At 54.9% G+C, this 19,593-nt stretch overlaps 1 protein-coding gene across 2 annotated transcripts in view; it reads right to left on the bottom strand.

The window, feature by feature from the left end:
- RASAL1 (RAS protein activator like 1) overlaps positions 1–19,593 on the bottom strand; it is a 106,980-nt gene that overhangs the window by 77,936 nt on the left and 9,451 nt on the right. For both annotated transcript variants that reach the window (XM_073313149.2, XM_073313147.2), the window contains exons 2-5: positions 10,894–10,950; positions 5,551–5,664; positions 4,789–4,850; positions 183–312 (exon numbers count right to left, since the gene is read on the bottom strand). In XM_073313149.2, coding sequence (XP_073169250.1) covers positions 183–312; positions 4,789–4,850; positions 5,551–5,664; positions 10,894–10,950 — 363 coding nt within the window. The remainder of the gene's footprint in view (positions 1–182; positions 313–4,788; positions 4,851–5,550; positions 5,665–10,893; positions 10,951–19,593) is intronic.

Consider the following 19,593-nt stretch of genomic DNA (forward strand, 5'->3'; position numbering starts at 1 on the left):
CCCCCAGCTGGCTAACAAGCCCCACCCTGACTGCCGGATGGTTCTGGATAACTTCAGAATGAGTCACCGCCCACCACACGCAGGCTCGTCGTTCTGGCTGGGAAGGGGAGGGAGGAAAGAGGAGACCGCTATGGAGGAAGATAGAGAGGAGAGTGGGAGAGAGAGGAGCCACTTACTCCTACCTGGCTTCAATGACATGGCAGTGCAGGACCCTCCTCTGGGGCTCCTCTAGCACCTTCAGATCCAGGCAGATCTCTCCCTGAACCTCTTCATTGGGGTCCACGTGCGTCAGGTTGATCCAGCTGTCAATCCCTGCAATGGCGGAGAAGTCCATGTAACCAGCTCCCTGGCTCTCCCTGCCCCACCCACCTCGGGGGGCTGACGCAGCATGCCAGCTGCCATACTGGCCACATGCGCTCCCTGCGCAGCCCCCCACCCCGTGCCATGGGAGAGGCCTTAGGGGCGTTATCCACAGAATGGCCAGCCCCAAACAGTCAAAAATCACTAGTCAGCCCCCCAGCTCCCCAAAATCACGAGACTGGCTTAAAATCAGGAGAGCTACAAAACTATCACAATAGACAGGGGTTCTCTTTCCTCGCCTTTCGGTACCCTTGGGTGGCACTTGCCATCTTTTCCCCAAAGCATCAAAGGCTAGAAAAAATAACGAGGAATCCTTGTGGCACCTTAGAGACTAACAAATTTATTTGGGCATAAGCTTTTGTGGGTTAGAACCTACTTCATCAGATGCATGGAGTGAAAATACAGGAGCAGGTATAAATACATGAAAGGATGGGGGTTGCTTTACCAAGTGTGAGGTCAGTCTAACATCACCTACAGCCCCCAACTAAAACCTCTCCAGCACATCATCAAGGATCTTCAACCTATCCTGAAGGACGATCCCTCACTGACAGACCTTGGGAGACAGGCCAGTCCTCACTTACAGACAGCCCCCAACCTGAAGCAAATACTCACCAGGAACCACACATCACACAACAAAAACACCAGCCCAGGAACCAAACCATGCTACAAACCCCGGTGCCAACTCTGTCCACATATCTATTAAAGGGACACAATCATAGGACCTAACCACATCAGCCACACCACCAAGGGCTCATTTACCAGTACATCTACCAATGTGATATATGCCATCATGTGCCAGCAATGCCCCTCTGCCGTGTACATCGGCCAAACCAGACAGTCTCTACGTAAAAGAATAAATGGACACAAATCTGACATCAGGAATTGTAACATTCAAAAACCAGTAGGAGAACACGTCAATCTCTCTGGTCACTCAATAACAGACCTAAAAGTGGCAATTCTTCAACAAAAAAACTTCAAAAACAGATTCCAATATGAAGCTGAAGAACTGGAATTAATTTGCAAACTGGACACCATCAGATTAGGCCTGAATAGAAACTGGGAGTGGTCGGGTCATTACAAAACCTAAACTTAATTTCCCCAATACTGATTTCCCCCTACTGTTACTCACACCTTCTTGTTAATTGTCTGTAATGGGCCACTCTCTTACCACTTCAAAAGTTATTTTTCCTCCCTTGGTATCCTGCTGTTAATTGATTTATCTCATTAGACTGACCTCACACTTGGAAAAGCAACCCCCATCCTTTCATGTATTTATACCTGCTCCTGTATTTTCACTCCATGCATCTGATGAAGTGAGTTCTAACCCACAAAATCTTATGCCCAAATAAATGTGTTAGTCTCTAAGGTGCCACGAGGACTCCTCGTTATTTTTGCTGATACAGACTAACATAGCTACCCCTCTGAAAGCTGTCACCATCTAAAGGCTAGAAAACTATTTTTCTTTTGAAAAGGCAAGCTGAGATTCTTTCGTAACCACATGACTCCAAGACCTGGGGCTTGGATGCCAAATAGCCGGAGAATCACAACATCATCCTGAGAGTCAGCAACACAGGAACAATGCTGCCAGATGACCTGCCCTCTCCATCTGCCAATACCTTGCCACGCTGTGCTGCTGGGGGGAGTGGGGGTCGAGGGTGTTGCTAACTCCACAACACAGGAAGTTACCAGACAAACCCTGAAAAGTCGCTAGATGCAGCTGTTTAAGCTCTCAAAAGGAGTCAAAAATGTCACCAAACAAAATTTCCAGAGAATTCAACAGAGAATTTTATATATCGATATCTATCTATCTATCTATACACACACACCCGGGCGAGTATAGTCCCAAAGCCATTCACAAGCAGCTCACTAGTGTTAATAAAACCCATGCCAAGCTCTTCCACATTCTGCTGCACACCAGAAGCAACTACACCAGTATACCAGGAAACTGCAGCCCTCTGCTCTTTGGGAAGGGCACTCTGTACATGGCAGCCCAGGTTGGCTGGGGTTGGCTACTTTCAGCTGAGCCTCCCTTTCTTGCCAGCCTGGATTTGAGCTGACAGGTTAGTGAAAGGGAGAGCCCAGAGCCAGGGGGAAGAGGGGATTCTCCTGACCTGAGCTCAACGCTGCAGGGAGTCAAGAAAGTAGATTAAAAAAACAAAAGTCCGCCAGTTGGACCCCTTCCCCCTGTTTCCAGGGTTTGATTTCTGAGAACAGCTGGGCAGCTAACCCCAGGCCAAGCCAGGGGGAGGAGTAAAGGGGAACTGAAATCAACCTAGCTCTGCCTTCGATCCTGTAGTAAGGGCTGCATCCCTGGAGGCACAATGCTCCCCTGCCCCATTGGAGCCCTGTCTCATCCCAAGCCACCGTCCATCCATGTGGCTCCCCTCGCTGGCTAACCCGCCCACTTTATTAGCCATCTTTCCCTGCATCCCAGGCTGTGCTACCTACTGCGTAGCAGCGAGAAAGAACATTTGGGTAAAAACAAGCCCTGGGCCTGGTGCTCTCTCCAAAGTGCGCCTCGCTTTAGCAAAGTATTTAACTAGCCTCCACAAACTTCTTTTCCTCACCTGCAGATTACAGTGATCTCAGCCCAAGAAGCCCTGGCATGTGATTCCTTCCAAGGAGCTGCTCCATTGAGATATAACGACATTGACTAGGTGTGCAACAGAATGTAGGAAGAAGAGCATGGAATGGATTTTATTAACACTATCGAGCTGCTTGTGAATGATTCTGTGACTATGCATATTGGTGACTTCTTCCTCTGAATGTCACTGTAATTGGCAGTGAAAGTCACTAGATTTGTCACTGGTCACTTTGACACTTATTTTCTCGCTAGGGAAACCAAAAGGTCACTAAATCTAGTAACAAACTAGCTAGGCTGGCAACATGCAGGGCCCTGCTCGCTGGGGGAGGCTAGGATTCTGAGCCAGGCCTCGCTAGGGTTGCTAGGCATCCGGTTTTCAACCGGAACACCCAGTCGAAAAGGGACCCTGGTGACTCCGGTCTGCACCACCGACCAGGCCATTAAAAGTCCAGTTGGTGGCGGGGGGGTGAGGATGGGGCCTGCAGCAGCTCTCTTTGTGGAGCTTGGGGCCGGTGTGAGCCCTGGCGGGCAGCGGGCAGATCTCCATGGAGGGGCTGGGAAAGGCACCCAGCTGCAGGCTGAGGCTGGCAGGGTTAACCCTGGGCTCCCTGTGGAGCAGGCATTGTGGCCTTTAGGAAGTGCCTTTAGCCCCCTCCCTACCTGGCTGCTGCTCCCCAGCCGGCGGAAGTGGAAAGAGGAACCAGTCCAGCTTCCCAGGGGCTGGATGCAGCCGGCGGCAGGAGAGGGGGCCAGGGTGAGCCGCCACCACCTGCCCCGGGCCCAGTAGCCCACTTCACGGGACTTGTCTCAGGACCATGCGGCCAGTAGGTAAGGGGCTGTGGGCTGCAGCCTCCACCCGGGATGAATGGGCTGTGCAGAAGCATGGGGCTAAAGTTGGGCTGCTCTCCCTGGGAACAGGTCCTAGCAGAGTCGGGCAGCAGTTGGGCGTGGAGGCACCAGCCAGTGGCCAGACTGGGGTGGACGAAGGAGAGGGGCTGGGGGGGGGTCACGACAAATGGCGGGGAGAGGAGGAGGGGGCCTGCAGCAGTGCCCTCCCTAGAGCTGCTGTGTTTTGGGCTCCACTGGGGGAGCAGCGAGCCAGGGGCAGCAGTGGGGTGTGTGTATCACTTGTGGGGAATTCCTCCCCCCGCATTCCAGAGAACAGGAAATCTTTTGTCCTTGGTGCGCTGGCCGAGCCATGTGTCCAGGATTCATGGCAGACCGAGCAGCCTCTGAGGCCCAGAAATGCCAGGGCGGCGCTGGTGCAGCTGCTATTTAAGGGGCTGCCTAACATCAGCGCCTCCCGGAGCCCCTGCAAACTGCACCAGCCAAAGCCGCCCAGAGCTCGCACCCTGAACCCTCTCCCATGCCCTAACCCCCTGCCCCAGCTCGGAGCCCTCTCCCACACCCAAACTCCCTCCCAGAGCCTGCACCCCCTCCCACACCCCTTGGCCCCAGCCTGGTGCCCCCTCCTGCACCCCAAACCCCTCATCCCTGGCCCCACCCCAGGTGGGCCCCCAGCCAGAGCCCTCACCACCTCCCGCACCCCAATCCCTGCCCCAGCCTGGTGCAAATCAGCAAGTGAGCGAGGGTGAGCTAAGCAAGCGATGGAGGTGGGGGGACGGGGTGAGCAGGGGTGGGGCCTCGGGACGGGGCGGGACAGGGAGCGGCGTGAGGGTCTTTGGTTTTCCGAAAGTAGAGAGTTGGCAAACCCAGGCCTTGCGGAATGGCCCATAAGTTGCCAGTTTGGTGCCCGCTCCCCTGCCCGTCACCTGTGACCCAGTCGCTGTCTTCAGAAGACACTGCTGCAGCCCCAGGGCTCCCTCCACAGCCCCAGCACCTACCTCGTGGGGAAGACGAAATCCATTCCCTACTGAGCGATATTTTGCCAATGACATCATCGTGCCTGCAAGGAAAGAGAGCCAGGTCTGGGCAAAGAATGCCTGGAATTAACTGCCCTGCGCAGCCAAGGAGCAGATTACCCAGGGGCCAATCCACCTCAGCGGGCTTCCTCGCACCACCCAGCTGTTCAGGGAGGGATTCATTCCCTTCGTGCTTTGCTCTGCACAGCTCCACCAAGGAAACCAACTGTCTAACGTCTGTCTCTGGCGTAGTTACAGTAGGGAGCCCCTCACTGGAGCATCGGAGAGCCTACATCTCCTGAGGTCCGTCCTGTGCCTTGTCCACAAGGTCTTGGAAAAAACAGCCCTGGGAAGCAGAGAATTCTTCCTCCATGGCTGTTCACTGATGGGCTTCTCCCCCACCCATCCCTGAGGCAAGCCAATGGCCAAGTCAGCCCCAAGCTCAGAGGCCCAGACTGTGGAGGAGCCCTCGGGTGGGGGGTGAGGGGGTTTGCGAGGAAATACGGGAAAGTAAATACTCTAATCATCCTGCTGCCTGTTTGCTGCTGAGTCAGGGGCCAGCCCCAGGGAAAGGGTGTGCCAGAGCGTGGCACCAGAGCCCAGGGGCAGCTCCATCGTTCCAAGCAGAGCCTGGCTCAGTAAGACCCACTGCACTTCGTTCCTGTTCTGAGCCCCAGACAGACCCGGGGTCCTCTCCAGGCCCAGAAGCAGTCCCCTACGCCCCCCCCCCCAGCACCGTCTCACCCGATGGTGTCCTCATCCAGCACGTAGAAGGCAAGACTGTGGAAGCCCCTGGGCAGGTGCAGGGTGTACTCCTCCCCCCAGAAGGGATTCAGGTCCTTCCACACGGTAGCGGTCCTGCAAGCAGAGCGCAGGGGCGGGTGAAGTCAGTGCCAGTGGCCAGGACCATCCCCCTGCGAGAGGCCATTAGGCCGAGCCAGCATCGTAGGTCACGGAGCAGTGGCGAGGGGCTGTGAGAGGGATCACAGCTGGTGGACCCAGCCATCACTGTGAGAACTACAGGCTCAGTCCCTACCCCTGGGGGTGGCCACTGGGGCAGATTTACTCTAGCTGCTTTATCCCAAGGGCTTTGGAAGGAGAGGCAGAGGATCAGGCCCTGCTCAGGGATTGAGAGATCACCCCAGGCTGTCAGAGATCTGGACCTCACAGCTCCACGAATCAAGAGCAGGTACCATGCACGCTGACCCCACCAGACGCACAGAGGTACACACGACCCCTGCCAGAGGCATGCAGCGTCCGCTGACACGCTGATACAAAGAACTACAGCCAACGCACACACAGCCAAAGGGACGTAAACGTCACCAGCAATCATCACTCAGCTGCTGCCGACACACATCGCCAGCAGCAAACAACCCCCCCAACACACACAGCCACACAAATGCCAGGGCGCGAGCACAGATACTGCCAACATGTACGGCACCAGACACACACCTACCCAAAGGCTGCCCAGCCCATGCAGCATCACAACCCTGCCACATTTGCCCGAGATCCAACCCACAGAGCTGGTAAGGCACGGCTCAAGCAAACTCCAGCTCCCTGTTCTGCCTGTCCCACTGCATGCTCCCTGCGGGGTATATCTCAGGGCCTCCTTCTCTACAGCAGGCTGCTGGCCCAAGGCACACATGGCATGTGGCACCCCCCCTTGGGACTTCCAGACCTGGGGCTAGCGTTTACTGCTGCTTCATTCCAGCGCACGGGGTGGGGGGAGCGTGAGCTGGGGAAAGCTGTTTCCTGACACCCAAGGAAACCTCAGCACTGGCTGGCTTCAGTGCCCTCACCACTACTGTGGGTCCCATGTGGAGGGAAGGGGAGGCAGCGAGGTGGGTGCTGCCGTTGGCTCACACCCCACTGAAAGGAAGAGAAAGAGAAAAGAGTTCAGCACCTCTAGAGCAATTTACAGCATGAAGGTGCCATGCAGACATGAGCCATCAGACCTCCTGAGCCCCCCATGTAGCAGGGAAGCATCATTATCCCCATTTTACAGATGGGGAAAGTGAGGCCCAGAGGGCCAAACCCATCTGCTGCGGTTAATGAAAACACAGCCAGGAATTAATTTAGCCCAGAGAGATTAACCAACCTGCCCAAGGACACACAGCAAGTGGGCGACTGAGCTGGGGCTAGAGCTCATGACTTCCCAGCTCCCCATCTCATTTCCCAGGGCTTGGGGATTCAGATTCAGAACAAGCAGCTCCAAAGCCTCTCAGCGAGCCAAAGGAAACATTGTGCTCAAGCATTTCAGCTACGTTGCATGTGGGAGCTTCAAGAGGGATCCCCCCAGGCTGTGGGACCCTGTTGCAGAGGAGCGGGTCTCTGTGGAGAGACTGAGCTAATTAAAGAGGGCTGGGCTGCCCCTGGGTCTACAAAGGGCAGCTAGTAGGGAGCTGAGAGGGAGCACTGAGACAAGCTGGGCCCTGGGCAGCAAAGGACACGCAAGAGGGGAGCTAACTCCTGCAGTGAATCCCTGGAGCGAGGGGGCTCAGGCTGCTGCTCCAAGGGTGGAGCGCCATGGGCGGAGGGGAGGAAGCTGCTAGGAGCTGGAATGTCAGAGACCCTGGGAGGGGTGGACCTGCGCCTGGAGCCACGCAGACAACTGGTACTTGCTGACAGTGGGGTGGGCACAATTTAAAGGTCCACACCTCCCCCAACACCTTGAGTCACACACCCTCTGCCTCCCCAGGGCACCTCTCCTTACCCTCAGCTCTCAGTTGTTTGCTCCTGCCTCTCCCTGTGGCCACAACTTGCAGCTCACCAGCTCCAGGAGCTGCCACACAGGGAGGGGGCCCGGCTGGCACACCCTGGCAGAAATCTGGGGGGCACTTGACTCCATGTGTCATCCCCATACATTGCCTCTGGGGCCAGGAACTGACTTAAGTCTGCATTCTAGTTGTTGGTTTAACCTTTTTCGTAAAAGAATAAACCTCTTTAACTGGGACTGGGTATGGCAGTGGGGGTTTGGAGCTGAGGTGCAGCAGTGGCCATCTCGGGGACAGACCCCGTCTGCTACCCCAGTACATCTGCTTTTCCTCCCACTTCTTCCTGCTGCAGGATCTGGGCTCTCAGGCCTTGGGCGCAGGAGGAGATGAAGACATCTAGCTCCCTGCTGATTAGGGGAGTTGGCTTCCCTTGCTCAGTAACCTCCTGCTGGAGATTCTGCAGCCTTGGGATCAAAGATTCAGGGGAAACCAACTGCTGGACCTTGCAGAGGGGAGATGTTGTGCTGGCCTCCAGTGGGTGAGCCCCACACCCATGGAAATCCCAGTCCCCAATCTCATCACACGGAGCTGAGCTGAAGGCTGTAAAATTGTCCTTTCCAGTCAAAGAGAGGAGCTAGCTGCCTGGAAATGCATGGATGTCCCTGGATGGAATGAGGACGCAGCCTTGGTGCTGGGCTGGGAACAAACTCCCAGTTCCAAAAGCCCATAAAGGTTGGATCCAGACTTTGCATGCACCCCACCCACCGAAAGACATTCCTGGACCAAGCTTTACCCGCAGACACCAGTCCCAGTGCTGTGGCGGGGCCCCTCCCTGGCCAGGATGTGGCGGTTCCAAGGAGCAGGAGGTTGTTTCCATTCTCCCCTGGAGTTATGAGCAGGACAAAGGGTGGCTTCCCAGTGGGGAGAACGGTGCAGTGGCAGCAGGGCTGGCGATGAGCCTGGGCCAGATCTGGGGCTGCTCAGGAAATGAAAGCTGGGGGACGGGCAGGGGCAGGGGCAGGGGATGACTAAGAAGAAGGAGAGAGAGAGACAGAGAGAGTGGAAGAGAAGAGAGGGAGGGAGGGAGGGAAGGAGATGTGCTGGGCCGTATGTGAGGACCATGGATGAGGCTGGGAGGACCCAGGCCCCTGACCCTGTGTTGCTCTCCTGCGCCCACTCCCCCAGCTCTGGCCAGATACTCCCTCCCTCCCCTCCAGCGAGCACTCGGCCAGCTGGCTGGAAAGGGGGAGACGCTGCCACCTCTCCAGAAGGGGGAATAATTTATGGACTTCTCCATAGTAACCACTTCATCACTGGCCAGCTCCCGAGCAGCTTCTCTGCGCTGCCGGAGGACTTGGAGCACCCCGGCAACCACGGGGGCAAGGTGGAGAACCGGCGGGGCAGAAGGGAGCGAGCCCAGCCTGGAGGATGCTGCCCGCCCCCAGGGAATCACAGGGGAGAGTCTCCTCTGTCCAGAGAACAAGCAGGGGGCTGTGTGCAGCTGGAAGCCACCAAATGCAGCTATAACCAGGGCTGGTTCGAGCGACCACGCCCGTGCCGGCGCGGGGACCACCCGATGGCCTCACGCAATGGCACAGCATTGCCACCCCCACCGGGCCCGCACAGGAGTTCCATGGCAGGGCAGGCAGCTGGCGGCCCTGTGGCTGCAGCCCCATCACCCTTCCCACCCTGTGGGCTCCTGGAGCCAGGAAGTGGGAGAGCAGAAAGGGTTCTCCCCCCGGCAGGCGCAGTATGGGGTAGGGGAGCACAGAGATAGGTGAACAGGGCAGCGTGAGAGCGTGCTCTCGGAAGCCAGCCTAGGACAGGCAGAGTTGGGCATGGGGGGGGGGCACAAGGAGAGACAGTTTGGGCCTGGAGTTGATTCCTCTGTGCAATGTGACGCTGGGCGCATCATCCCTCATGGGGTCCTCTCTGGCCTGACCAGACATGGCTGGGGAGAAAAGCACCTGCTGAGCTTATAGAGCTCCCCCACGGTTCATGCTCCAGCACCTCCCATCCCAGAATCTCAAAGCCCCTTGCACAGGTGGCAGGCAGTGTCATCATCCCCATTCCACCGATGGGGAAACTGAGGCACAGAGCAACACAGACCCACATTTTCAGAAGTTGCAGCTAGTTTTTGGCTGCCCGATCTAACACACTCAAGGCCGGACTGCTGGAGGTACTGCCGGCCCCAGCTTTCCAGAGGCAGCTGCTTGGCCCAGCACCTCTGAAAAGCAGGATCCAGGTGCTACAAATTGGGCACCGAAAATCAAGCACTGAAATATGTGGCCACTTTTGAAAATCTGCCCTAAGTGACTTGCCCAGTGTGTCAGCGACAGAGAGGGGGTTAGAACCCAGAACTGCTGAGTCCCAGCCCTGGGCCTTATCCAGAAGGTGACCCTTCCTTCCCTGGCCCTGGGGTTCTGTTGTTTCCCCCTCCAGGGCTGGATCACAGCCGATCCCCAGAACTGCAGGACAGTATCTCACTCACCCCTTCTCAGGGCACAACGCAGGAGACCCAGCTGACGTGACCCACTCAGTGCTGGGCCAAACAGCTGAGCTCGCAGCTCCCTCCCCTAATGCAGGGTGGGCCAGGTAGCTTTGCTCAGCCCTTGATAAGCTCCTTGGCGGGAATGAGATTCTCAAGTCTCGGTGTCTGGAGATCCCAGCCCCTTCGGGCCAATGCCTGGGATTAAGGGCCCAGTGGTTAAGGGCCATGGTTCTATGTTATTCCTGCTAGGTCACGTGAGCCCAGGCATTGGCTGGCTGACGCCAGTGCGGGGCTGACGCCAGCATGTTAAGGCTACAGTTTAAAGGCTGCCTCCTGCAACAGGTGGGGCAGGGGTGTGAGCCCTACGAACAGCACATCCGCCCCAGTGCAGCCAGCCAGAGACCCCATCCACACTGCCAAGGTAACCATGCTGTGGGCAAGTGGCCAGGCTCCAGTATGGCTCCATCCCCCGGAGGAGATGGGATACAATGGGCTTTAACTCTGTCCCCAAATACACTAAAGCCATGAGCAAGGGCTGGGCCCTTCTCAGCAGGGTGGGGGGCGAGTTCCAGGCCTCCTAACTTGGCAGCTGTTTGCCATGCGGATGGGACTAGACTCAGCCTATGACCTAAGTTTGCTGGGTGCAAGCACGTATGTGCTGATACGACTGACAGCTCCAGACGGTGCAGGCCTTAGAGCCACGTCTTGCAGACACGCCAGGAGATCAACGCCTACAGAGACAGCCGAGTGAGCGGAGACCAGCGCTTTGCTCTGTACATCAGCCTGTATCACACTGAGCCACGTCACCCTGGCAGTGCAAACGCCCCTCCTTGACTGTGCTGTCCTGCCCCATCCCCAGGGCCCCCAGCATGGCACACTCACCTGGCTACCACCTCGTTGTCGACTTTGACGATGCAGTAGGGGTCGCTGGTGCCAGACCTGGGGAGGGAAACCAAACAAGCAGGCAGATTACCATTGGTACCGGCGGTGTCCGAGCACCTCCCGCAGGCCTCTGCAGCCCTCCAGGGTCACCAGGGCGAGCGCTGTTTGCAGCTAGGTACAGTGGGCGGCTCTGGTTGGAGGCAGGTGTAACAGAGCATGGCACAGGCAGCCAGACGCTCTGCCTTGGTGTGGGGGAGAGGGCTTCCATCAAACCCGCTGCTTCCCTTCATCGGGAGGCCTGACCGGGGCGTGAGGTAGCACTCCACTCCCAAGGGAGCATCAGGATTAGGCTGACCTGTGCCCTGGCCCTTTAGGGACGGACGGTCTGCTGGGCCCCATAAGAGGCAATGCATTGCATCAGGACAACTTCCACTGCCCTGGCATGGCCCCAGGGAAAGCACAGCCAGGCAAGCAAAGGCTCCCTTTCCCCACTTCCCATCCCCCAAATCCCCTTCCCCTCCTTCTCCCCCCTCCTCCCCCCGATGGCTCTGTGTGGCTCTTCACATCCTCTGGTGCCCGGCCCGCCAGAGACAGCAACGCTGCCTTCCCACTTGGGCCTCCATGCCGTGCTGCCAAGGATCACTACGCCGGCTACTGCCAACAGAGCCCTGGGAATGCACAGTCCATGCCCCCAGGAGCTGGCAATCCAGCAGGGCTGACTGTGGGGAACCTTGGGCGAGCCAAAGGCTGGAGCTAACTGGCAGGTTTCTTTGGAGTCTCGCTCATTGACGTCGGGATCACATGGAACTAAAATTCAAAGTGATCTTGATAAATTGGAGAACTGGGCTACAGATAACACAATGAAATTCACCAAGGACAAATGGAAGGTGCTAGGCTTAGGGAAGAGAAACCAAACGCACAGATACCGAATGGGGGATAACTGGTTTGGCAGTAGCACTGCTGGGAAGGATCTGGGAGTTGTGGTGGATCCCACCCGCAACGTGAGTCAGCAACGTGATGCTGCTGCAAAAAAAGCAAATGCAACGTGAGGCTGCATTACCAGAGGCGCAGCATGCAAGTCATGGGAGGTGATAGCATGGACACTGGGTAGGCCTCAGCGGGAGCACAGCGTCCAATTTTGGTCACCGCTGTATAGACAGGATCAGGGGAGGCAGGTTTGTCTAATTTCTGGTGGTGCCCAGAATGGGCCCAAGTCCCGCGTCCACCTCCCCCCCCAACACACACCTGCCTGCCTAAGGCTCTGGGGTGGAGTTTGGGTGCGGGAGGGGTGTGGGCTCTGGAAGGGAGTTTGGGTGCTGGGTGTGGGCTCTGGGCTGGGGTTGGGGTGCAGGAGGGGGTGAGGGGTACGGGATCTGGGAGGGAGTTTGGGTGTGGGGTGCAGGCTCTGGCTTGGGGCAGGGGGTTGGCGTGCAGGAGAGGGTGAGGGGTGCAGCGCTTACCTCAGGTGGCTCCTGAGAGTGACCCGCAAACCCCTCTGGCAGCGGTTTCTAGGCGGGTGGGCCGGGAGTCTCTGCACACCGCTGCCTGCAGGCACCACCCCCGCAGCTCCCATTCGCCGCAGTTCCCGGCCCATGGGAGCTGCAAAGTCAGTGCTCAGGGCAGGGGCAGCGTGCAGAGACACATACCCCCAGGGCTGCAGGGATGTGCCGCCCGCTTCCAGGAGTGGCATGGAGTGAGGGCGGGCAGGAAGCTGCCTTAGCCCCGCTGGCTGCCAGTGGTGGCGGGGGGGGGGGGGCAGAGGCCCCTTGAGCCCTTTTAAATCGCCCGGGGGTGGCAGGTGGGGCTGGGAGATGCTCTGGGGGAGGCACGCAGGGGCGGCAGGTGGGGCCGGGGGAGACACCCGACCCCAAACATTGGTGGAGCCGGGCTTCCAGGCCCTGAATATTCCTGGAACATAGGCACCACGGGCCCATATGACTTGCCGGCCCTGGACAGGATGTGGAGAAACTGGAAAAGATCCAGAGGTGAGTGACAAAGATGATCAAAGGGATGGAATGCAGCCTTACGAGCAAAGGCAGAGGGAACTGGGTATGTTCAGTTTGGAAAAGAGGAGATTAAGGGGGGACATGACAGCGGACTTCAGGTACTGAAAAGGCTGCCATAAAAAAGATGGAGAAAAGTTGTCCTCTCTTGCCACAGAGGGCAGGACAAGAGGCAATGGATTCAAACTACAGCAGAGCAGATTTAGATTAAATCTCAGGAAAAACTCCCTAACTGACAATGGAACAGACACCTAGGGAGGTTGTGGAAGCTCCTTCCCTGGAGATTTTCAAAAGGAGGCTGGAGCCGTCTGTCTGGGATGGTTTAGACCCAAACACTCCTGCATCTTGGCAGGGGTTAGACTCGACGACCCTTGCGGGCCCTTCTAGCCCTATGGCTCTAGGGTTCCATTCTAAGGAGAAGTGACCAGAGGCACCTGAGCAGAAGCCGTGGGTCCAGGGCATATTGGGGTGGGCGGGGGCAGCATAGAAGAAGGGGCCAAGGCCTGCATGGGGAAGGGTGCCAAAGGAGCATCTCATTCACTTGGGCCAGTGCTCAACAGGTTCCAGGGCAAGTGCTTCCCCAAACCCTCGGGCCTGCAGACTCGAACAGGAATCCCAGAGGAACTGCTTTCTGCATGGTAGCTGGACCTGGCTGGGATCAGGACTGGATACAAAAGTTTGGATCTAGAAATGGACATGGCTTCATAGGGGGAGTGAGGGGTTGCAAGGAGGAAGAACGTTTTGGCGGTTAGCCAGTGGTCCCCCATTCCTAATTAAGACAATCCCTGGAAAATCAGGTAGGGCAAGGCCCTGAGACACACTGGGGAGTCACTGCTCTGCCCTGACAGCCCTCAGTTGCTCAGGTTTGGCTTCAGCCCCGGGTGGCAGGGCTCAGGGCCCCAGGCTTTAAGCCCCATGCAGCGGGGCTTTGGCTGTCTGCCCTGAGCCACAGCAAGTCTAGCACTGGCCATGCTTGGAGGACCCCCTGAAACAAGCTCACGGCTTCCCAGGGGACCCCGGACCCCTGGTTGAGAACCACAGCTCTAACCCCAGCCTGGTCAGGGAATACACAGCAGCAGCCAGAGAAAGCTCCTATAAAGTCAGCATAGCTCCATTAACCTCGTGGGACTCGCTGGCTGAGATCTAACCCAAGGGGTTAGATTTGTTCATATATTCTTGACAGTTGCTTTCTTTCACACAACTTCCCTCTGCACTGATCAGAAATAAGAAGGGACTTTATCTCTCTCAGGATTCGTCTTTTCAGTGAGTTTCAAAATTCCACAAAAGGAGAAAATAAGCAGCATTGGGACAATTGGCCTCAGTTAGGAGGTGAATTGTAGTCAGTGAGGAACTCACCTGACAAGGCAGTGTAAGGCTGCCGATGGACCAGCTCACTTACTAAACCGAAGCTGCCATGTTTTCCGTGTTGCACAATCAAACTCAGAATTTGTACAGATTTTTGACAGTTGATTTCATTATAACTCATTCCCCTTAACTCTGACCCATGAGTCTTTCTTGTATGTGTGGAAGTTGGCTTGTTTTCATCCTAATGTTATTTCAAAGCTGTTTAATGTTAATGTACAACGCAACTAAGGTGTGAATTTTTAACACAAGGGTTGTGGTGGAGTCTCCATTACGGGCAATTGTTAAATAAAGACTGAGGTTTTTCTAAAAGATCTGCTCTAGTTCAAAGAGGAATTATTGTGGAGAAGTTCTATGGCCTGTGTCATATGCAAGGTCAAACTAGATGAGCACAGTGGTGCCTTCTGGCTTTGGAATCTATGAGTCTGTGAAATATAGGGCATAATCCTGCAATAATCCATGTGTGGGAATATCCCTGCAACTCTGGGGAACCCCTTGACTTTAGTGGGACTGACTCATGGAGTTGCCAGATCTCATTATTTTATCACCAGGTGTCTCATGATATTGGGGTTTTTTCTGGAAATCCGCAGCTCCTGGAGCCAGGTGATGGGGACACTCAGCTTTCTTTTTTAAAGTGGTACTTTTCTAGCAGAGGAGCAGGGGTTGGACTAGATGAGCTCCTGAGGTCCCTTCCAACCCTGATCTTCTATGGTAGGAGAGCTGGGGACACAGCACTGGCGGTTGAGGGGATCCAGCTATGGAATGAACTTCTGGAGATCAGGCAAATCTGGAGTCTCACCATTTCTAGGAAAAGCTGCAAATCCTTCTTTTTTAAAGAGACCTTTCCCCCTTAAGAATGAAACTCACAACACTGACTCCCTTTCTATCCAAAAACCCGCCACCACTGGCCCTCTCACCAGGCATCCACAGGATCCATGCCACAGCCCCAGCTTTGGAACGGTCTCTAGGAGGAACCTCTCGCCATGCCAGACCCCAAAGGGGCTCGCTCATCCTCCTGGGTAGGCCACGCGACCTCACTGCCTCCTTTGACTGAATCTCTAGGGCTCAGCACACCAGGAGCTCTGTTCAGCAAGTCCAGCTGAGAGAGAGACTTGTCCACTCTGCAGGGATGAATGCACCTCACCAAACGTTTGCAAGGACAGTGCTGTCCCAACAGGTGGGTTTATTAGTCAGCTGGAACCCAGCCTAGGCAGGCCTTAGATTAGCACAGCACAGCCCATTCCGGTTAGCGCACAGCTGCAGTGAACCCCATTGGTCAAGCTCTGTGTCTCTCTCGGTCTGATCTGTCAGTTCCCAGGCAAGAGAGTCCCCACCTTCCTCCAGCAGCCATCTCTTATCCCCCTACCTCATGCCTTCCCAGGCCTGTTTTCGAGCTGGGGTCTTTGCTCAGCTTCCCGGCGGAGAGGTGGGGAAATGCATCCCCCTCTGGGTTGTGGATTAGTAGGTGTCAGTGTCCTGGTGACTGGCTTTTCCATTGTCTTCTCAAGGCCTCTGCCAGTCATTTTTTCTTTCAATGGCCCTTCAGGCTCAGACAGCCAGGCACCATTCATAGCTATGGCCTTGTCTACACTACACAGCTCTGTTGACAAAAGGCAGCTTTCATCGACAAATCAGTGAAGGTGCATACACTGCAATGCCCCTCCTGCCCGTGTAACTCCCCTGCTGCGCCAGTGTAATAAAACCGCCTCGACGAGAAGCACAGAGCTTTTTGTGACAACGTTAGAGAGATGCAGTGTTAGTGTGCTTGGTTATGTCACCCTAAGTGACCTCCAGGCAGTGTCCCAAAATGCCCATCATGACCGCTCTGGTCAGCAGTTTCTACTCTGCTGCCCTTCAGCCAGATACACAGGCACGTGCTCCTTCCCCTTAAAAGCTCGGGGAATTTTTGAAATTCCTCTTCATGGTTGCTGGGCCTGGACATTGCATCTTCCCAGCTGACCATGCCGGCTTTCCACAGCAAACGCACTCCTGCCTGGAGTACACCAGAGTTGCTGTGTCTGTGGGGAGAGGAGGCTGTGCAGTAGCAGCTGATCCTGCCCTAGGATCTTTGACGCCTACAAGCAGACTGCTCATGGCATGGATGAGAAGGGGCATGACCAGGACGCAGCTGGGCTGTGCCAAGATAAAGGAGCTGAGGCAGGTGTACCAGGAGGCAAGGGAGGACAACTGTCTCTCTGGTATGGCACCGAAAACATGCAGCTTCTACAAGGAGCTGTAACCACCCTTGGCGGTGACCCCACCTGCACCGCCAAGGGCCCCACAGATACTTCAGGGAGACTGGAGACAGCAGCCAGTGGAGTCAACCCCGAGGATGAAGTGGTGGACGAGGAGGTCCAGTTGGAGGAGGAAATGCAACAGGCAGCTGGCTCGTCCGGTGGCACAGCAAGCCAGGACCTCTTTTTGACTCCGGAGAGGTCTAGCCAGTCCCAGCAGTCCAGCTCTGGTGTACCTGAAGCTGGAGAGGGAGCTCCAGTAAATACTAATTTTTCTTTGATAGTGCATGATTTACATGAGGTAGAGGTGTTCTTTTTTTTTTTTTTTTTTTGTTACATGGTGCACCTGGGAGAAGAGATTGAAATTAACACTAGGTACTATTTGCATCTCCTTCATATTCCCCGGTGCAGTTATGCAGTGGGGGCTCTGCAATCCTCTGCCAAAGGTTCCTGCTGTTTCTTCCCCCATTGTAGGAAACTTTGCCATGCCAATTGTGAATCACTTGTACAGGAACCAAAGCAGGACATGGGCAAGCAGCTTTCCTTATCCTCAGTAGTGTGATTTCAACTTTCCCCGCCTCTGGAAAATTGTGCCAGTATTCAGAATAGTGTCCCCAGGTGTGTGTACTGATCCCCTTCTGAAACCACCCAGACCCTGTCTCATCTTGCACCCCTTGCCCCAGGCTGAACTCACCATGTTTAGTGCTCTGGCTGTGCTGGCCAAAGGAAAGTGAGAAAGAGGTGTGTGTAACTTTTATGATTCAATACTGAGTGAACACACAATACTGACTCTCTGTGTTGTTTCTTTTACTTCTGCAGATGTTCCCTTAAGGGCCAGCTCCTACGCACTGATGGAGTACCTCCCTCAGATAAGGAGGTGAACGAGGAGCAGTAAGGAGGACATGTTTTGGGAATTTCTGCAATCGTCAGATTAGGCTGATAGTGAGCACAGAGCATGGAGAGAGACAATAAACTACAAATGGATAGCCAGGAGAGGAGACAGGGTCAGGAGCAGATAATAAAGCTCATGGAGGACCAAACAGAGATACTGAGGTCCCTCACTGCGCTGCAGGGGGAACATATGCGTGTTCAACCCCACCCTCCAACCCCCTGCTTGAAACCCATACAGAACTGCTTTCCTTGCCCTCCCAAACTCCCCATACACATTCCTCTCACATCCCCAGCCTCTTGCACTCCACCCCAGGGACATTTGTTTAATAAAAATTGAGTCTTACAAAAACTGTGATTCTTTATTGGTGACCTACACAGGGTAGTGGCAACAGAAAGTCAAACACAGTGGCAGACGACCTGGCTCAATTCATTACAGAAAGACACATTACTGGGGCTCATTGCGGATGATACTAAACTGGGAGAAGTGGTATCATAGAATCATAGAATATCAGGGTTGGAAGGGACCCCAGAAGCTCATCTAGTCCAACCCCCTGCTCGAAGCAGGACCAATTCCCAGTTAAATCATCCCAGCCAGGGCTTTGTCAAGCCTGACCTTAAAAACCTCTAAGGAAGGAGATTCTACCACCTCCCAGTTTAGTTTAGTATCATCCGCAATGGTAGATACGCTGGAGGGCAGGGATAGGATACAGAGGAACCTAGACAAATTGGAGGATTGGGCCAAAAGAAATCTGATGAGGTTCAATAAGGATAAGTGCAGGGTCCTGCACTGAGGACGGAAGAACCCAATGCACAGCTACAGACTAGGGACCGAATGGCTAGGCAGCGGTTCTGCGGAAAAGGACCTAGGGGTGACAGTGGACGAGAAGCTGGATATGAGTCAGCAGTGTGCCCTTGTTGCCAAGAAGGCCAATGGCATTTTGGGATGTATAAGTAGGGGCATAGCGAGCAGATCGAGGGACGTCATCGTCCCCCTCTATTCGACATTAGTGAGGCGTCATCTGGAGTACTGTGTCCAGTTTTGGGCCCCACACTACAAGAAGGATGTGGAAAAATTGGAGAGAGTCCAGTGAAGGGCAACAAAAATTATTAGGGGTCTGGAGCACATGACTCATGAGGAGAGGCTGAGGGAACTGGGATTGTTTAGTCTGCAGAAGAGAAGAAAGAGGGGGGATTTGATAGCTGCTTTCAACTACCTGAGAGGTGGTTCCAGAGAGGATGGTTCTAGACTATTCTCAGTGGTAGAAGAGGACAGGACAAGGAGTAATGGTCTCAAGTTGCAGTGGGGGAGGTTTAGGTTGGATATTAGGAAAAACTTTTTCACTAGGAGGGTGGTAAAACACTGGAATGCGTTACCTGGGGAGGTGGTAGAATCTCCTTCCTTAGAAGTTTTTAAGGTCAGGCTTGACAAAGCCCTGGCTAGGATGATTTAATTGGGGATTGGTCCTGCTTTGAGCAGGGGGTTGGACTAGATGACCTCCTGAGGTCCCTTCCAACCCTGATATTCTATGATTCTATGATTGTCAAAATGCTGTTTCAAAGCCTCCCTGACTTAAATAGTCCCCTCCCACCCTCAACCTCACTTAGCCCCTCTGATAGCCCTAGTGTTTGGCTGCTCAAAATCAGCCACCACGCAATCCACCTCCATGCTCCACCCCTGGGGAAACTTTTCGCTCTTGGCTTCACAAATGTTATGCAGAGCACAGCAGGCTGCTATGAACATGAGAGGTCTAACCTGCGAAAAAGACAGTGAACCTTTAATCTGCTGAACACACATTCTATGGGCATTCTGCACCTGCTTAAACTATTGTTGAAGTGCTCCTTGCTGCTGTCCAGGTTTCTGGTGTAAGGTGTCATGAGCCATGGGAGTAAGGGGTAGGCTATGGGTCTCCCAGGATCATTATGGGCATTTCAACATCCCCCATTGGAATCTTTTGCTCTGGAAAGAAAGTCCCTGTATGTAGCCTTTTGTACAGGCCAGTGTTCCCGAAGATGTGTGCGTCAGGCACCTTCCCTGACTACCCCGCATTGATGTCAGTGAAATGACCCCGGTGATCCGCAAGTACCTGTAATACCATAGAGAAGTACCCCTTTCTGTTGATGTACTCTGTCACAAGACGGCCTGGGGTCAAAATTGGGATATGCATGCCATCTATTGCCCTGATTCAGTTAGGGAATTCCATTGCTGCAAA

Source organism: Lepidochelys kempii, chromosome 15, assembly GCF_965140285.1.
Source record: "Lepidochelys kempii isolate rLepKem1 chromosome 15, rLepKem1.hap1, whole genome shotgun sequence".
Taxonomy (NCBI): Eukaryota; Metazoa; Chordata; order Testudines; family Cheloniidae; genus Lepidochelys; species Lepidochelys kempii.